The sequence below is a fragment of the Chanodichthys erythropterus genome, chromosome 18 (genome assembly GCF_024489055.1).
Source record: "Chanodichthys erythropterus isolate Z2021 chromosome 18, ASM2448905v1, whole genome shotgun sequence".
Classification (NCBI taxonomy): domain Eukaryota; kingdom Metazoa; phylum Chordata; class Actinopteri; order Cypriniformes; family Xenocyprididae; genus Chanodichthys; species Chanodichthys erythropterus.
The window spans coordinates 12,215,297-12,232,796 of NC_090238.1; the positions used below are offsets into that span (position 1 = coordinate 12,215,297).

The 17,500-nt window shown below is 40.6% G+C and overlaps 1 protein-coding gene across 4 annotated transcripts in view; it reads right to left on the bottom strand.

Annotated features, from left to right (window-relative positions):
- Positions 1-747: 747 nt before the first annotated feature.
- The window catches only part of bcl11ba (BCL11 transcription factor B a), a 52,896-nt gene continuing 36,143 nt past the window's right edge, over positions 748-17,500 (bottom strand). For 3 of the 4 annotated variants that reach the window (XM_067368374.1, XM_067368375.1, XM_067368372.1), the window contains one exon: positions 748-7,514. In XM_067368374.1, coding sequence (XP_067224475.1) covers positions 5,522-7,514 — 1,993 coding nt within the window. In that variant the 3' untranslated portion in view covers positions 748-5,521. The remainder of the gene's footprint in view (positions 7,515-17,500) is intronic. The other variant, XM_067368373.1, reaches the window with a different exon arrangement.

A 17,500-nucleotide genomic window follows, 5' to 3' on the forward strand; every position in this document is an offset into this window, starting at 1 on the left:
GCATGCTATACAATCGCAAGTGTTTTATTTGGCCAGTCCAGAAAGTACTTCTATACTTTTTCCATGTTTTTAATCGTACATAGGCATAATCCAACCCTCAACCCGAGTGAAGTTTTAAACCCCTCCGGGATGTGCCAGGGAGGATTCGATGGCTGGCCGAGGGAGAGCATTACGTCGGGGTATTTAACACCGCGGAGAGTTGGATACGAGGGGGCTTAATGATGCCGTAGCAGTCGGGATGAGCGCTAATTCACCGCCCAGGGCCCGTGACGGATGGGGCACCTGCAGAGCCAGCCATCAGTCAGCTTACCCACCCTCGACACGTCCCAGGAGGGGCTCCGTATCCCTCCGACTCATGGAGCTCCGCCACTCTCCACAAAATGGCCTCATAATGACAGACGAGTGCGTGAGGTAATCAGCATCTTTGTTTTTTCGTTTCAATCTGACTAAATATATCTCGCTTGTTAGCTTCTGAAAATTGTTTGCAACTCAAAAACATAAGAATTTTATACAAATATGTTTATGCGCTCTAAAAAGTGCGTTCTTTTAAGAATTCCCACAGTATAAGAACAAGCCATGGAGCCATTTATGTTGAGAGTGCAGTAGTGTCTTGCTTCATTCGTTTATACGACATATGTTTATATGTTATGTAGCCGAATGTACTGTGACATCACAAAGCACCCTTCCCCCGTGGCCCCGCCCACTTGTGTTTTCCTTTTTCTTTTTTGCATATAAAAGGTTTAAAATCTTATCTCAATAACAAATATAAACATTATGATGAATCGTGAAGTGTGAAATAAAGAGTAAACAGTGGTAAAAAATCTTGTTTTTTTATTCAAGACCTGCATACCAAAGTTGCCTCAGTCCAAACAAGGGGCATCAGCTTCTAATGCTTGGAAGAAATACGGGAGGAAAAAAAAAAAAAAAGACTAAATTATACACAGAAGGGCAGCTTTCAAAAACAACTAGTATAACACAAGTGAACATAATTGTCAGTTTGAGATGAATGTACTGTATAAATGAGTGGACAAACAGTCATACAGAGCTCTCTGACCTCCACAAAGTGCCACATCTTTTTTTTTTTTTTTTTTTTTTTTAAGATGCAGATACCAGAGGTTTATACATTCAGGGAAAGGGTTCGAAAGTATACATGGTGGGTCAGGCTGATTGATTCGTGTCTGTATGAGTGTGGTCAGTTTTAGTAGCTCTTGATGAGTTTAATTGTAGCCTTTGGTTGGAGGCGAAAAGCTTTGATGTGAATTGCACACAATTGAAGAGAAGATCATATACAGCAAGGTTTGGCTCGGCTATCCTGTTACCTACATGTTTGAAAGTCCTGTGTCAATTATTTTAGACATATTATGAGCGAGCCTGTTTCCTGTGTGTGTGTGTGTGTGTGTGTGTGTGTGTGTGTGTGTGTGTGTGTGTGTGTGTGTGTGTGTGTGTGTGTGTGTGTGTATGTGTGTGTGCAGAGGGAGGGACACTGAGAGAGAGAGAGAGAAAGACCTTCCAAACTTTCCAGACCTTTTTCTTTACTTCCCGATCAGAAAATGATGACACAATAATGATTTGGACAAGTAAAACATTTTGTATTTGTGCTCTATTCTTCTCATGCTAAAAGACCTGAACTTTGCAGGTCCCAAAAATCAGGTATTACGCCCCTAAATCAGAGGACAGAAGGGGCTTTGTTTGAATAAAGACAGACTGCTGCCAGTGCTAGTCAGAACACACAAATTAAAATTGTTTTTTTTTTTTTTTTAAATCAAGAAAAGGGGGGAGGGGGGAGGGGAGGGAGATCAAGAAAGAGAGAGAAACCTAAACAAAGTCTGGGCAAGCATATAAAATTATTTACAACCAAGATAAGAGTGAACAAAACATTTACTGTTGTATATGTAGCTACAGTAAAAGGTCAGACAACCTCTTAAACTCATCTGTACATTTTTAATTTCAATTTTCACAATTGTATCCTGCCAAATGTGTGTACATATACAGTATATATATATATATACACACACACACATAAACACATCATAGTGCCTACACATGTATTTCATTCCAGCCATTAAGAAAATTCATTACTGAAGAAGAAACCAGAAAGATACACATGACAGGAACCTCAGTATCTTTCCATACGTAAATGTCGCTGGCCCTGTTGCAGTTTTCTTTCAATCAATTTAATCTTTGTTTTCTTACACCCAAGGCAGAAAAGTTACTAAAACTCAAGACTTTTACAGTTACAGTGACAAAACATTTTAAAGACCCACAATTTAAATTGGACTGTAAAATGAATCTTAAAAAAAAAAAAAAAAAAAAAAAAAAAAATGAAAAAGACGGAAAGAAATGATAATTTGGAAAAAAATATTTTTTTTCTTTTCTTTCCTTTTTTTTTTTTCTTTTTTTTTTTCTTCTTTTTTGTAAATTGCCCAGGCATTCTCCAATATTACAAATACTGGTATACTTTTACAGTAAACAAGAGAAATGTCATATATATTTTTTATATATATATATATTTTTATATATATATATATACTTAAAATCCCATCACCAAAAACCAATATACACACGCCACTATGGCATTCAGAGAAACTTTATAAGCAAACTTGGAAAAAAAAGGGAAAAAAAAGTTTGTTTAAAACACACATACACAGAAATATCATTTTACCCTTGTACTTGTTTCAATACTGTAAACGTATTTTAAGACAGAGTGCACTAAACGTTTTACTTTTTTCTTTTTTTTCTTTTTTCTTTTTTTTTTTTTTTTAAAGTTTCTGTAGTTCCTGATTTTTGTCCAGTCTCTTCTTTGACTATTCGTAGCAAAAGAATCATCCATTATTTTCAAGGGACGCAGTCCTGTCCTGAAGTGAAAAATTTTACATATATATATATTTGTCTATTGTGTGTGTTTTTGTGCAGTTATATGTACATATACATACATATATACACACATAGACACACATTAGTATTGTGCTGGCTACTTCTCATTTTAGTTCAACTTCTTTAAATGACCTATCTATCTGTTTTTATCATTATTCTTTTAGAAGCAGATTAAAACCACATGAACTTAATTTTTTTTTTCTTTTTCAATTCTTTGCATCACAAAAGTGTAGCATTTGTCTTATAAGACAATAAATAGGAAGATCAGTATTCAAGGCACACTCATGTCAAATTGAATGGCAGTACAAAAACTGTCCAAATAAATTAATTTCATTTTTATAGTGCCAGCATTGTGAAAGCCAAGCCTATCAACACTGGCACTTCAATCTCAGATGCTCCCTCTAGCAAGGCCTAATAAATCCGTTTTTTAACATAATTTCTTGCTCAGAAGCCGTTTTCGCCATTGTTTTCAAATATGCAAATCAAAATAATAAAGTGCGGGTCAACTGCGAAGAGCTGTGTATGTTTACTTTTCTTTCTCTCTCTCTTTCTATTTCATTAGTTTGCTTTGCTCTTTTTAAACCACAATATTCCCTCGCTTCAATCGTTTGCGCTGGTTAGGGCATCTTGTCGAAAGAAGGCTGTTTAACTGGCAATAAATCAGTTGGATAGAAGAGAAAAGAAAAGGGAAAATTCAGCTGTGCATTCTGTAAGCGTGTTGCTACTTCTGAGAATGCGTTCAACTACACATCACAGGAAGTCCTGAATGAGAGGAAAGAAAGAAAAAAATTGTCTTACTGTTTTAGCACACGCTCAACAGGTCATGACATACACTCTTTACTGTGCAATTGACTAATCTGCATACCTGCTGATGGCTTTGACACACGGGATACGACCAGATTAACCAGATAAGTCAATGTCATATACGTTTTTAACTATAATCAGATTTACTGTGCAGTATAAATTTGTTTCTCAAAATGATTGATAAATATATATATGTACAAAAATGCATAGGGCTGTTTCAAGTGATTTAAGAAACATTGTAATAGAATGGCAACATTGCTGAACGTATAATTGAATTAATTCTAATCTAATCTGGTTAAAGTGGTGACTCCCTCTAGGACCGCAGCCCCTAATATACCCAAAAATGAAACAACAGAACTGAACACAAAATAACAATGTTTAGATTTAAATGTCAGTCAATGGAAACAGAACAGTGGTGCTGCCTTGCATTTGACTAAATGTGCTTTTAGGTTTACTAACCCGAATTGGACTGTAAAGACCCTTCTCTCTCTTTCTCTTCCTGCGTATATATATATGTGTGTGTGTGTGTGTGTGTGTGTGTGTGTGTAAGTCACCCTCCTAGTGTATGAAAACTGCTTCATCCTCTGGCCTAAATGTCTGTCCCTTTAACTTAACAACAATGTAGTATGACAAGCCACTTTTATGTGAAAGATGGAGTTGATTCATGACATTAGGGGTGATCGGCAGTGTACTATGAAGTGTGGAGACGTAACGAGATGAGACGAGGGTTGTGAATGAGCTGAACCAGAGGACTGGACTGCTTTATCAGAGAAGACGGCTGAGATCAGATGGCAGACTTGGCAGAAGTAGCTATGCAGCTCACCCTGAGTTGTTTTAAAGCCGTCTTCCTTCTATCACTATTGTGCTGTTCAGCAAAATCAAACGGGTTTCATTAAGTGCAGTGTCTATGGAAAGGGTGCTGGCAATTAAAATTCACTATTGAGACCTATAACACAATCCATCCTATGACTAGCGTTGTCTGGGTCGGTACTAGGTACCGATAAGCAGCTGCCTTCGCTTTTGTCTGTTTTTATAGTCTTCTCTTCTTGATTTCGAGTAGACAGAGGTTTTCAGCCCCACAGTCCTCTTTAGATTTACTGTTAAAACTGATATTCAGTGCTACATTCCCAATTAGATTGACATGCTTAATCAGTTCGTGCTACAAGGTCTAAGGATTGTTGTCCGCTCATTTAGTATGAATAATAAACAAAGGAAAACAAAAAGAAAGACATAGCTTTCTCATTTCAGCTTTTGAAATTTGAAGATTGAATGCGGCTTCTCTTCAAGAAATTACAAGTGTAGCTTAAATAATCTACATCGTAAGCAGCGGCCTATGGATTTCTCAAACGATACTCTGTTTTGCTAAAAACAAACAAAAATCTCAGGATGTCTCTAGGTTTAAAAAAACAACAAAATCTCAGCATTTGAAATAAATCATAAGATAATGGAATAAAAAAAAATAAAAAAAAGATAAAATAAAAATGAACCTGCACATGCCAAAACATTTTTAAAAATCCAATAAATACAGAAATTATTGCACAGTTAAAGGCTCCATTAAAATATTGTCTAATGTATCCACTCATAGATAGGCGGCTTATACCGACTCCAAATTAAATTTCCCTCTTCTTTTTTTTTTTTTTTTTTTCATTTTCCTCTTCTTTAATGTCTTTATCATTCTCAGATGGCAGTTTATTAGGACAAACTAACTCAAACCATTAACTTGAAAAAAAAAATAAAAATAAAGCAAAAAAATAAAAAAAATAAACCCAGACTAAAAAAAAACAGAGTATCCAGCTACCCCTTTTATAATCAAGGAATTGTGAGGCAAAATAGGAAATCTGGCTTAGCTTCTCTCTGCTTGTTCAATTTTGACCTCATTTGTCATCAAATGTTCCCCATGCCACTTTTTCATGTGTTTCTCGAGCGTGCTGTAGACGCTGAAGGGCATTTGGCAAATGTCACAGCGGTACACTTCCTTACCGAGCTGGCCGTGTGTCTTCATGTGGCGGGTGAGCTTGCTGCTCTGGGCACAGGCGTAGTTGCAAAGCTCACACTTGTAGGGCCTCTCGCCTGTGTGGCTGCGTCTGTGCACTGTCAGATTGCTACAGTTCTTGAACACCTTCCCACAGAACTCACAGGTGTCACTCCTCCGGCTCTCTTTCGAGCTGGGCCGGCCCGGTCCCGGCCCCCCGCCCAAGTGCGGGGTGCTGCCTCCACTAGCGGTACCACTGCGGCCAGAGAGGCCCCCGTCCAGCAGGTCCCCTGGCGGCGTGGAGAATCGCAAGCTGCCGTTCTCGGAGGAGTGCTCCGAGGAGGTGGCGAATGGAGATTGTCTGGAATCGGTGAAGCCAAGAAAGGGATCTTTGATGAAGTGGCGGGATGCTGCATAGCCCACTAGCCACTGGGAGTAGACGTTTTCAGACGGGATTAGGGGGGCTGGGGGTATGTCCAAATCCTTTTCGATTTTGATCCTCTTGTTAGAGGAGTTGGAAAGGCTAGGACTGGTGATGGGAGTGGGCTTGCGGGGAAACAGGCCTGAGAAAGAGTCGCCTGAGCCACAGTTCCTTCCGTTCACAGTAGCCCGTTCCACTTGGTCCATTTCCCCCACTACTGAATCATCGTCACCCATGTCCCTCTGCCCCTCTGAGACTCTTTTGGAGAATGGAAGCCTTTTCCGATTGTCGACTATTAAGTTATTGTACTGCTGGATGGAGCTGAGCCCTACGTTTTCCACCATCTTCCCCAAGGAGAGGTTCTTCTCATCCGAGGGTGGCTTTGTGCCATTTTCCCTATTTCGACTGAACTCAGAGTCCATACTGAAGTTTGACTCAGGCCTGCTCTCATTTTCCAACTCCTCCTCTTCTTCCTCCTCCTCCTCCTCTTCATTGTCAGGGCCCATGCCCTCACCTCTGAAATCGCCATCCCTGTTCTTCATACCCTCCCCGGTGACGTCACTAGTGCCTGGCTCGGGTGAGCTGGTGGTGGACAGGCCATCGTCAGAGCGCCCCGTCATGGAGCCAGACTTGTGCATGTGGGTCTTCATGTGGCGTTTCAGTTTGCTAGCCTGAGAACAGGCATGGTCACACAATTGGCACTTGTAGGGTTTCTCGCCCGTGTGGCTTCGCCGGTGAACAACCAGATTACTCTGAAACTTGAAGGTCTTGCCGCAGAACTCACAGGATTTTGTCTTGCCCTGTGTCTGTGGTGGGGTGGTGCTGTTAGGAGGCATGGGAGGCAGTGGAGGGGTGCTCAGAAAGGGCGACTTCGGACTGGGCTGGAAGGGGTTGGGATTAAGAAGGCGATGCATAGGGTTGGCACGGCTCGGTGACAGCGGTGGAGTGGAGTTGTTGTTTCCAGCAAGCTCTCGAAGTCGGCGGGAGAAATCCATGGACTGGGACTCCATGGCCATGGGTGTCATGCGCATCACTCTCTCAAAGGCACTGGGATGCTGGGAGATTAAACCCATTTCCTCTGCGCTAAGGCGTTCCAGGCGATGGGGATCTAAGTGATGGCGTGGAGGGGGGCTGACAAAGGGAGGTGTATTGGGGAGGCGGTTTTCCACAAAGCCTGGTGGGGGCTCTCGGAGTAGGGGCCCAGTCATCCGTAGGATATGGAAGGGGTTGTTGTCCCCCAAAAAGTTGGTTAATGGAGACTGTGGTATGGATTCAGCACCAATAGGGGGAGGAATAGTGATCCGTGGAGTCAGGGAGGTATTCGAGGGATTTGTCTCCAAGTAAATGCGGATCCCATGCGTGTTCTGAGCGTGCTGCAGAAGGAACCAGGCGTTGGTAAAGGGCTGTTTGCACGTCGTGCATATGTAACTCGAAGGTTCATCTCTACCTGCAACCAAACAGAAAAGAACAAAGATCTTTATTTATGTCTCAGTTTAAAGACATAAATACATTGGTCACTTCCACAACACTTGTGTCATAGTGGTAGAAATTTAGTCCTGTTAAATAACCCACTAAAAGCACATTTGACTTGATGAAACATAAGACATAGGGTCAAGAGCGATTACATGTTATAAAGAACAAACTTGGAGGTATCTGACACCTCTCTAAATTTGCCTTCCACTTTGGGCAATGGCCATTGTTGTGTGCCCATCATGCTGTCACATGAACAGGGTAACTCATACTTAAAAGAGCTTTGACAAGTGCATTTTCATACTGTTCCATGAAGGGCTGGTGCTTTGGGAACATTGCATTCTGCATTTCAGCTTGTCTATAATCTTCGCTTTTACAAATGGCTGACTCATTTTTGAAGCATAATGCAAGGCAAGAACACTCTAAACTGGGAAACCCTCCAAGCACCAAGACTGTCCTAGGATGCCGGAGTAATATGCCACCAAATTGGAAAAGTACAATTTAAACTGTGATTTAGGGCACTCTCATCACTATAAAACAAATAAACTTAAGTTGTCTCCTCAAAGAAACGAAAAAAATGAGAGAGGATGGTCTGGGTTGGGGGAGGGGAAGCACACATCAAGATAAATGGTTTCAAATAAAGAGTGAAAACACTGCCTGTGATTTAAGAGGCTGTGGGGGAAAAAAGTGCACCGGTGTGAGCGTTAAAGTCTGTGGCATTTAAAACAGCTCAAGGGTATTATTTACTGTTCCATTAAGAATTTCTCAAGATTGTTTTTCTTACTTCCTCTCACGTTTTTATCTTATTCTATAGTTACACTTCCTGGAAAGCCCCCACCCCCTTAATGACATCATAGTGAATCACTGCTTCTCTGAGAGCAAGTTTGATTGCAAAGAAAAAAAAAAAAGGCTCACCAGTGAATTAATTGCACAATTTCTCTGATAACAATTTTATTCTGCATTCTACAATTATAATCATATAATAATTAAATACCAGCAAGTTAATGTGTGAAGTTTGCTTACACTCTGGGTTCAGGTAAAGTGTGAACAGTATCAGTTCTCGGATCAGAGGATGTGTTAAAAAGTGGCTCCTGTGCTTGGTGCGGCTCTGGAGCTTTAACTATACATGACTAATTGATGCTACAACTTCACTGTTACATCGGTTCTGCCATGCAAAGGGGACTCATTACCATGGCAGCACAAACAAGCCAAGTGTACTGAGTATACAGTGAAAAAGGATGCTAAACCATCTCTGCTGTACTCCTGGGGCACTGGTGTAAGAAAAAAAAAAAGTATCTACAAAGTCGAAATGGTAATTGTGCACTAGGAAATGAGTTTCATTTATTTATTAAATGAAAGCTTGCTGTTCTGACCTAATGCAGCAATTTAGAATACGCAGGAAAACATATGCTGCTGTAATTGTTCGGGTATTTGATTTCTGGCTGTGCTTTGTGTACCTTTATGAGTGTTTTCATGTATATGTATGTGTGAGAGAGTGAGCGACTGCGGAGAGAACAATGGGGCGGCAGTCACACACAGGGCTCGGAGAAGCTGGGACTAGGAAGCCCTCATGGGTGTCTATTTCAATCATGGCCATTGTGAAGGATCAAAAAGAGCAGAGAGAATGAATGGTTAGTATCTGTTCTAGCATTCCTTTACATGCTGCCGAAAAGCAATGCTAAACAGGGGAGTGTGTTTTCATCTGAAAGAGACAGAAACAAGGGATTATATACAGCAATAGCCTGAAGCTTCATCGTATTGGTATACTGAAATGCAGTATTTCATCAAGGAATTTGAATAGTAAGCACACAAAAATGTAAATTAGTAAAAGAGTAGTGCTGTGCTCATTTTAAAAATTTCAAAACTGCCACATTAACACAAAAAGAAAAAAAAAACACCTGTAAACCCTGAAATGTGATGTTTTCTTCTGCAGGTACTATAGCATCCTTCTGCACTTAGAGAAATGCCATCATCATTAGTTTAACCTTCATGTTCTGTTTGGGGTCCGAGACCCCAATGCCCTTTAATAATAATAATAATAATAATAAAAAAACATATTTAGCATTTAAATATCATATTGATTCTTAATGACGTTCCTAATCTCATTAAATCTCTGATTTTATTATAAAGAAGGTAATGATAATTACATGAAAAATCTAAAATTCTCAGTCTCTGATACCACAGGTATAAAACATGTTTAAATGAAATACATTTTCACATTCTAACATCAGTTTCAGATATAACAATACAAATACAATTTTGGTCAAATTAACAAACAAATTTACTATATTCTATATCATTCACAGTTCTGAAAAAATAGATAAGTTAAATCTGCAATAATATTTGCCTACTGGATTTAACTTACAATAACAGTAATAATTTAAAGATGGAAAAAGCTAAATTTCAAAACTATTAAGGTTCTTAAAATAACCATTTGAGACCTCAAACATAAATCATGAACAGTCACTCTCAGAACATGAGGGTTAAAACAAAAAGCTTCTGTCAGAATATATGCGTTAGCTGATATATATGACGCGTAAGAAAAAATGTTCAATCAATGCCCTTTATCAAAAACCTTTAATAAGCACTTAAATGCATTCCCCACTGGATGTTATCATGTGGCTGATGTGCATTCATAAGAACATCTGTTTACCTCTACCCTTGTCCTATAAAGCCTTTGACTTAATTACAGTGGACAGAGCGTTAGCTCCAGCACAATGGCCATCTTCCCCCAGCCTCTCAAAGGCCTACATGCATACACACATAACACACACACAAAAAATCCTCCAACCTCCTCTTGTTGTTTTATGGCAGATGCTTTCAAAGACTAATGCTCCATGTAAAGGAGGCCTAGAAAACAAGTAGCGTCTGTGTTTACCAGGCACTGTCCTTTTCCTCTGTGTGTGTGTGTATGCGTGTGAGAGAGAGAGAGAGAGAGAGAGAGAGAGAGAGAGAGCCTTTCTCTATGCTAACAACCGGGGCGTAAAACCTAGCCTACTGTACTAGCTGATCCTTTCGCAGACAAACAGAAGTCATCAGGGGGCCGAATGTTCATTTCTGCCCCACAATTAAGACGAATCAATGGCCGCTGCCTGAAATGGTATTTGTGGCCGTGCTGAAGGGACTCGGGCGTGAGTTTATTGAGAAGTGTTCAGCGCCTGCACTCCCGAGGGGATTGGAGTCCGACGCAGATGGCAAATAAAGTATGCAGCCCGAGGCGAGAGCACATTATGCTAATTCTAATGTCAGCTGTACTTTAATATACAGCTCTATTTAATCACCCTATTATTTCACATTTCCATATGAAAAAAGGAAGAGAGAGGCAGAGAGGGGGAGAGAAAACCTGCAGCACTTCTCTTGCTACTAACACTATGAGTGTGCTCAGGTTTAGGTGGATGTATCCTCGGATTTTGTGTCAGCATGGGGCGCTGTAGCTGTTTGCTATCGGGATCTTGTTTCAACAAACATTTGCACACACTTATACCTAAAATAAACCATAATGAATCATATACACTTAATGATCACAAAACACACATTTATACAGGTAATATTTTATAAAATGATACATAATTAATGTATCTAATACTAGCTAATGTAATAGTAATGCGTTATCTTTATACATATACATGCACATAAAAACACTCATGAATGCATAAAATGCATGAATATATTAATATATAACATAATGGTTATGTGCTTTCCAATGACACTGGAAAAATATGTGATTTGATTGGTTTCTAAGTCTAAGGCTTTGTTTGGCTATTATTTTGAATTAGATTAACTTAATTTTTAAAATATTTTTATTTTTAACATGGCCTCAATTAAATAAACGGAAAAGGTATCATATATATATATATATATATATATATATATATATATATATATATATATATATATATATATATATATATATATATATATATATATAAAACTTCTGAATAGCATGCACTACTAAATCTAAGATCATACTAATCATAGGAAAAAATGTATAAAAAAAAAAAAAAATGCAATCTGGATGTCTTTATTTAGTTATTTACATGCACCGATGTATACACATTAACCTTTACAAATACCAAACACAGAAAAAAGCACCACAAGTACACTAGACATGACTTATAATATAGACTTAGACTTTTAACAGAGACATTTACTGTTTTTTTTTTTTTTTTTGCATCGTTGCAATGAATTCTGACATCTCAGATTTCTCTGATTTTGAAATTAAAGGACTGGATAGCAGCCTGCCCATTCTCCTGATAAGTTTGGAGTGATTAGTTTCTCATGCTGAGCACTGGCTGATTCTATTTTCAATTAGATATTCCCAACGAGGCCCAGCTGCCGGGCGGGAGAGGAGAACGAGGACAGTATTGTGTGAAAGTGTGTGTCATCTGCAGTATCAGTCGTGCATGCAGACCCCAATTCAATTAAAGAGAAATTATCACTAATAACAATCGTGGCTCTCCGCACATATTGACTTAAACGGCATGCAAATGCCGGGCTTTAAGACACATTAACCGAAAAATAAAAAGATGACAGTTAATAGGTTTCAGCGTTGCACTGAGAGGTACAATGAGCCACTTTAGCTTTCATCCTGAAAATGAGGAAGAAAAAAATACAAGATGAATAAAAATTATTCTACATGCATTCTCTGCGATTCTCCCATTTTATTTTACAGTTAACAGTCAGTGTCACAAATTTACCATGACGATTATTTTGTGGTAGACGTTCAAAGCAACAAGGCCATCGTTTGATTGTAAATTACACCTGAAGACGTGGTTGGTGAACGGATTGTCCTTTGTTGTTTGCATCATTAACGAGATTAAAAATAAACCCTGAATCATTATCATTTAAAATGGATAAAAATAAAAAAGATATTTGCTTCATTTGCCATATATTGTCACATACATCCACCCTGCGGTTTCAAAGCAAAAAACATAAACTATATGTGTGTGTGTGTGTTAGTGAGCGAGACAACCAGATTGTCTTGTGAGGACAAAGGAGCAAAAATCTCCAGGAATTTGAGATTTTTGACACAATAAAGGCGGGTTATAAATTGATGGGGAGGGGGGAGAAAAGGGATATAGCATCTTTTAATGAGGTGCTCATTTGCTGACAGTGGTTTTCACTATAGGGACTTCATTTAGGCTGTCATTAAGTTATTATCTAGCGTAAAGAATTTTGCCGTCCTGTAAGTAGCGTGTTGGGTCTGGAAGCTTTTCTCTCTCTATTAGTGGAAGCGTGCCGCGCTGGCCTGGACCGCTGCCTGTGTTTTGTTTGGCTGTGGTTCACACACAGCTTTGGCAGGGGGCTTCTTGGATGGCTTACAGAGGAAAGAGGGAAAAGCGCGCGCAAGAAAGAAAGGGAGAGCGAGAAACTAGCTCACTCGTGCACGGTAGCTTTTCTGGGCCCACGAGGGAGTCCGGTGTCCCATTTTCGGCATTTACAGTTACGCCATCCAAATTTCCAACAGAAACTACTGTCATAGTACAGTAAAGACAGATCCAGAGAGAATCACACCGCTGACCGAGACGCCTTTGAGACATAAGTGCTTCATCATGGCGGTCTGGAAACGTTTTTCAGCTTGAAACAAAAATAAAATGAAGCTGCTGAAAAGTGAAAAATTACTGTAATTGTTAATATGAACAGGTTAAGGGTACATGTGTAGAAAAAGCATTTAAGAGCACCATGATGCACTAAATTTGGCAGCTTGGAATTATGGGTTATTTTTGTAGGAGTGTAACACTGAAATCACATCCAAGACTAAACATAACTGCTCCTTCATATTCCATACATTTCAAAAAAAAAAAAACTTCAGTATATCAGATGCACGCAATTCTGTGGATGCTCCAAAGCGAGACACCCTGGTCTTATTACGGTTGTTTAGAGTAAGGCGCCAGGCTTGCGAGGAGGCCCAGCCTCATGCGAATATCTTCTAAGACCTCTCAAATAAGCTCCACCTTCATCTCTATCTCGGCATGTTCTCCTAGATTTTTTTTTTTTTTTTTTTAATATTGATTAAGTGTAGTCTGGTCCTTAATGATAATTTAGAGGGACTAAACTCCACAGGCCCCGGGATGACTATTCCGTTGAACGATTATTAGTGTGGACACCCTGCTTGAAAATTAAGTTAGATTCTCCTCGGATAGATATGCAGAGCGACGCATGTCCCATTAATTAGGACTCAAGCTGCTGTTTTGCGGAGCAGAGACGGGTCTCGTGAAACATGGCGGCAACCTCATTCAACCGCGGTGTCTGGCTGCAAAGCACCGTGCAGCTGAGTGTAAAGAATCGCCACAGGTCTCTATTCAAGCAGATGAACGCATCAAACAGAGATGCAATTGTGAGGCAAAATAGTTGTCTATCTGAATCTAGAGAGGGAGAGCGAGGGGGGAAAAAAGAAGCAAATTGGAGTCCCTTGCGACAACAGGGAAATAATACATGGATACGTAAACGACACAGCACGTCACCTCACGCTAACTGCTATATGGTAACAAAGCAAGAGTCTAAAGAGTCTTAGAGATAAAAGAGCAAAATGAGACTGTAAACATTGGTAGAACTAAGATGATGTTATGGCTGCAGGATTTCGAAACTACGGCCAGCCTCCCTTTGAGGAAAGGCAGGGTGCGGGATAAGCCTGTAAATGAGGGCCGCGTGCATACAGTAACGCCAGTCTCTTGTATGATGAATGCCATTGTACTGTAAGGAAGAGGTGGGTGGTGCAGACAGAGAGGGGGGAGAGAGAGAAAGAGGGAATGAGAGAGCCGCACGGCATTGTGGGTCTCCCCTGCTGTTCCTCCCTGGAGTACTGTGATGTGTGCTCTTCAAAAGGGCTCCTGTCACTGTCACTGCTTCATTTAAAGTCAGACTCCCCTGAATTTGCATCTTGCAACGTCTTACAGGACGTGCCATATGCCGTCCAAAAAAGACAATGCTCACAAATAAATTGGCATCCACCCCCCCCCCCCCCTCCCTTCTCACCCCAGCTCAGAAAAACAACATCTGAGGATGCGAGAGGATGTTGTTTTAAAGATGGCACACAACAAAATCCAGCCACCGTCTGTAACAAACCAAACAACAAAACATCACCTCAGGTTCAGGGAGAAAATCATCTGTTTTTAAAAAAAATGTGGTTTTTATAATGACTGTCTTTATATCCGTATGTGGTGTGAGCGAGAGAAGCTGGTTAACACCGTTTCGCGGCTCAGATCTGAGAAGAAATATTCGGCAGTGTTAATTTAGCCGGGTTTCCGTGTACCGGAATCCTCTCAGGAGTGTGCGCCGGCCCCGAGCGGAGGCTTCATACCTCACAGCCCAGTCGGAAAGTGCAATAACGAATAAAAATGCTCATTACCGAATGATTTCAGTTTTCTCTATGATTCAATTTGCAGTAATTACTGTGGCCCGTGCTAATAAAAACTGCTACAAAACGCGAAGGTCAACTACCAGTTAGGCGTGTTCATTTTCATCTCAATGTATTCATCCTCGGCGCCTAATGGCCCAATTTTCTCCCCTCGCTCTTCAATAAATATTGCTGGAATTACAGGTTAAATAGCTAAATTAAATCATGGCTATTATGGAAGGCTGCACCATTCGGTGAGGGAAACCGGTTTACCTCTAGATCTACAATTGCTGGGGAAGTGCCAATCACTAGACAGTTTACGATTAATGTCAAATGTGTCAAGGCCATCAAATTACAGCGTTCATTCCCTGCTCGGCTCCCTGTGTGCTATGAAATAAGAGAAACGTATGCAAATTCCTTATTACGGCAAATGCAAAAGGTTATTTGTTATGCGCTGGAACAGATTAGGCTTTTAAACAAACTAGATGCAAGGTAACTTAGGCGAAAAGGGCCTAAGCAACTGATCTGGTTTTTGAGGAGGATTTGTGTTGAGGTCAAGCTTTTAAATACTTCACTCAAAGTTATTAGATTACTGGAAAAAAGACCAAGACGATGATGGTCGAGATGCGCAGTGAAAGGTTTAATTGCCAGCCACTGGGTCTTGGAGGTGTTTTTTAATTGCTTGGGATGAATTTTGTTCCATCTGATTACCCAGCATACTCTAATGACCAGGGCTACTTATGACAACTGCAAGAGGTGCAGGCGGATATTGAGGCTGGGAGGTAATTTGTGTAATGACTGCAGAGACCGAGAGTGAAGTGCAACTGATTTGGTACCTTCATTCATTCCGGGCTTCCTGACTAGAGCACTAGGCAGTCTGTTTGTGAAGAGTCCCCTCATTATCCGTCCTCTCGCCCCTTAACGTTTAATTAATATCTTAACCTTTGGAGTTATTTTTGGGAGACTCTGTCTTTTCATGCTGGAGATGAGCAAAGGGAAGAAGGAAAAAAAATTGGTCACATGGGACTGCAAATCCCACTTCAAAACTGGACATCCTGTTAACCAGGACTTACTCAGATAACCTTGGAATTTCCAGAGCGTTAGAAGTCTCCCTTTCTGAGCCAGAGTCATCTCTCTTTGAACTGCCTGGAGTTTTTCACACACTGGAGTTCTTAAATTATTAAGGTCAAGATTATATTCCTTGTATTTCATGGTACCTGCAGACTAGGCGGATTGAGTTCCTGCTAACAGACTAACTCTCTCCAGCGCTTTGCTGCATTAACATCTTCCTGCGAGAGGACTGAAAAAGAAGAAACAGAGACGGAAAACACGAAAACAAGTACTCTGTGCTGCAGATCGATAACTCAAAATGCCATGAAGTAGGCGGCGCAGGACGAGAGAGTCCGCCGCGTGAGCTAGAGTGGACCTGGGAGACTACGCCAGACCTGACAGCCCGCTTCTGGGCCTGGGGTGTCGGAGCGCTCCACATTTGATAGAGTCAATGTCACGACAAACTGATTTGCATTTAGAACAAAGATGACATGGGCCCTAGGCACGGGGTGCCTCCCTCCTGTCCGCCCAGCTTGTGGAAAGTTTCCTGACATTTCTTGCATTATTAAGCCAGGGGCTTCATTACCATGTGTGTGATCTGGGAGTCTCCCAGGCCTCTAATTCCTCACCTTGAATTGCTAATGTCTTGTTTATGACTATCATGGCAAATCGGAGGCAACAATTACATGCAAATCAGTCCCGGCACATTGTGCTGCTGCGAACAAAGCTGCGAAGAGCCAGTACTGCGCCTGCCCCCAGTTCCCCCTCGTTCAGAGGAACTCTTCACGCTTTTACACACGTGACGTACGCTTGCAGGAAAAGCTACACCTGCTCCAAAAGCCTCAGAAAGGAGAGATAACCGTAAACTAGTGCTGTAAAGAGCAGCAGCGCCCTTATCCGCAAAGTTACGCATCTCGGAGAGTGCTCAGAAGGGACAGTGCCGTCTGCCACAAAGACAGTGGGCAGATCTGAGGGGAAGAGATAGCATTCAGCAGGGGAGCAGGGAATCATGGGTGATTTACTAAGTGTAAATGAGGCGAAGGAATCTAGAAGCAGCTGTTTTTTACAGCCTGCTTGACATACTAGTGCAGACCTGGACTGGACAGCGCACTGCCATTTCCCACAGCTAACATCTGCTTTACATTCTCTGCCTCCGATCTGCCAAATCCCCAACTGGACAGGTTGAGTTCAAGAGGATAAACACACTTCAGCAGTTTGGACAACACTACTTCACTACTTTTCACCCACTTTTTCTCCCTATTTTTCCTTCTTTCTGTCGATTATATGTCACATCTTGTCTTTATTTTATTTTGCCATTATCGGCAATTTTATTTATAAGCAGATTTGAGAGACAGGACTGGAAATGATAGGGAGAAAGGGGGGCACACTGCAATAAATAAATAAATAATTATTTTATTCAGTAGTCATTGACTTGTTTTTAGATATTTTAACTGGAAAATATGTTAAGAATAGAATTTTGGCATCAATCTGGCATCTGCCTCATGAGCAACATGGCTAGTTTGTGCGCTATCTGCAAGGCTAGTAGACTTTTTTTTCTTTTTTTTTCCTCTTT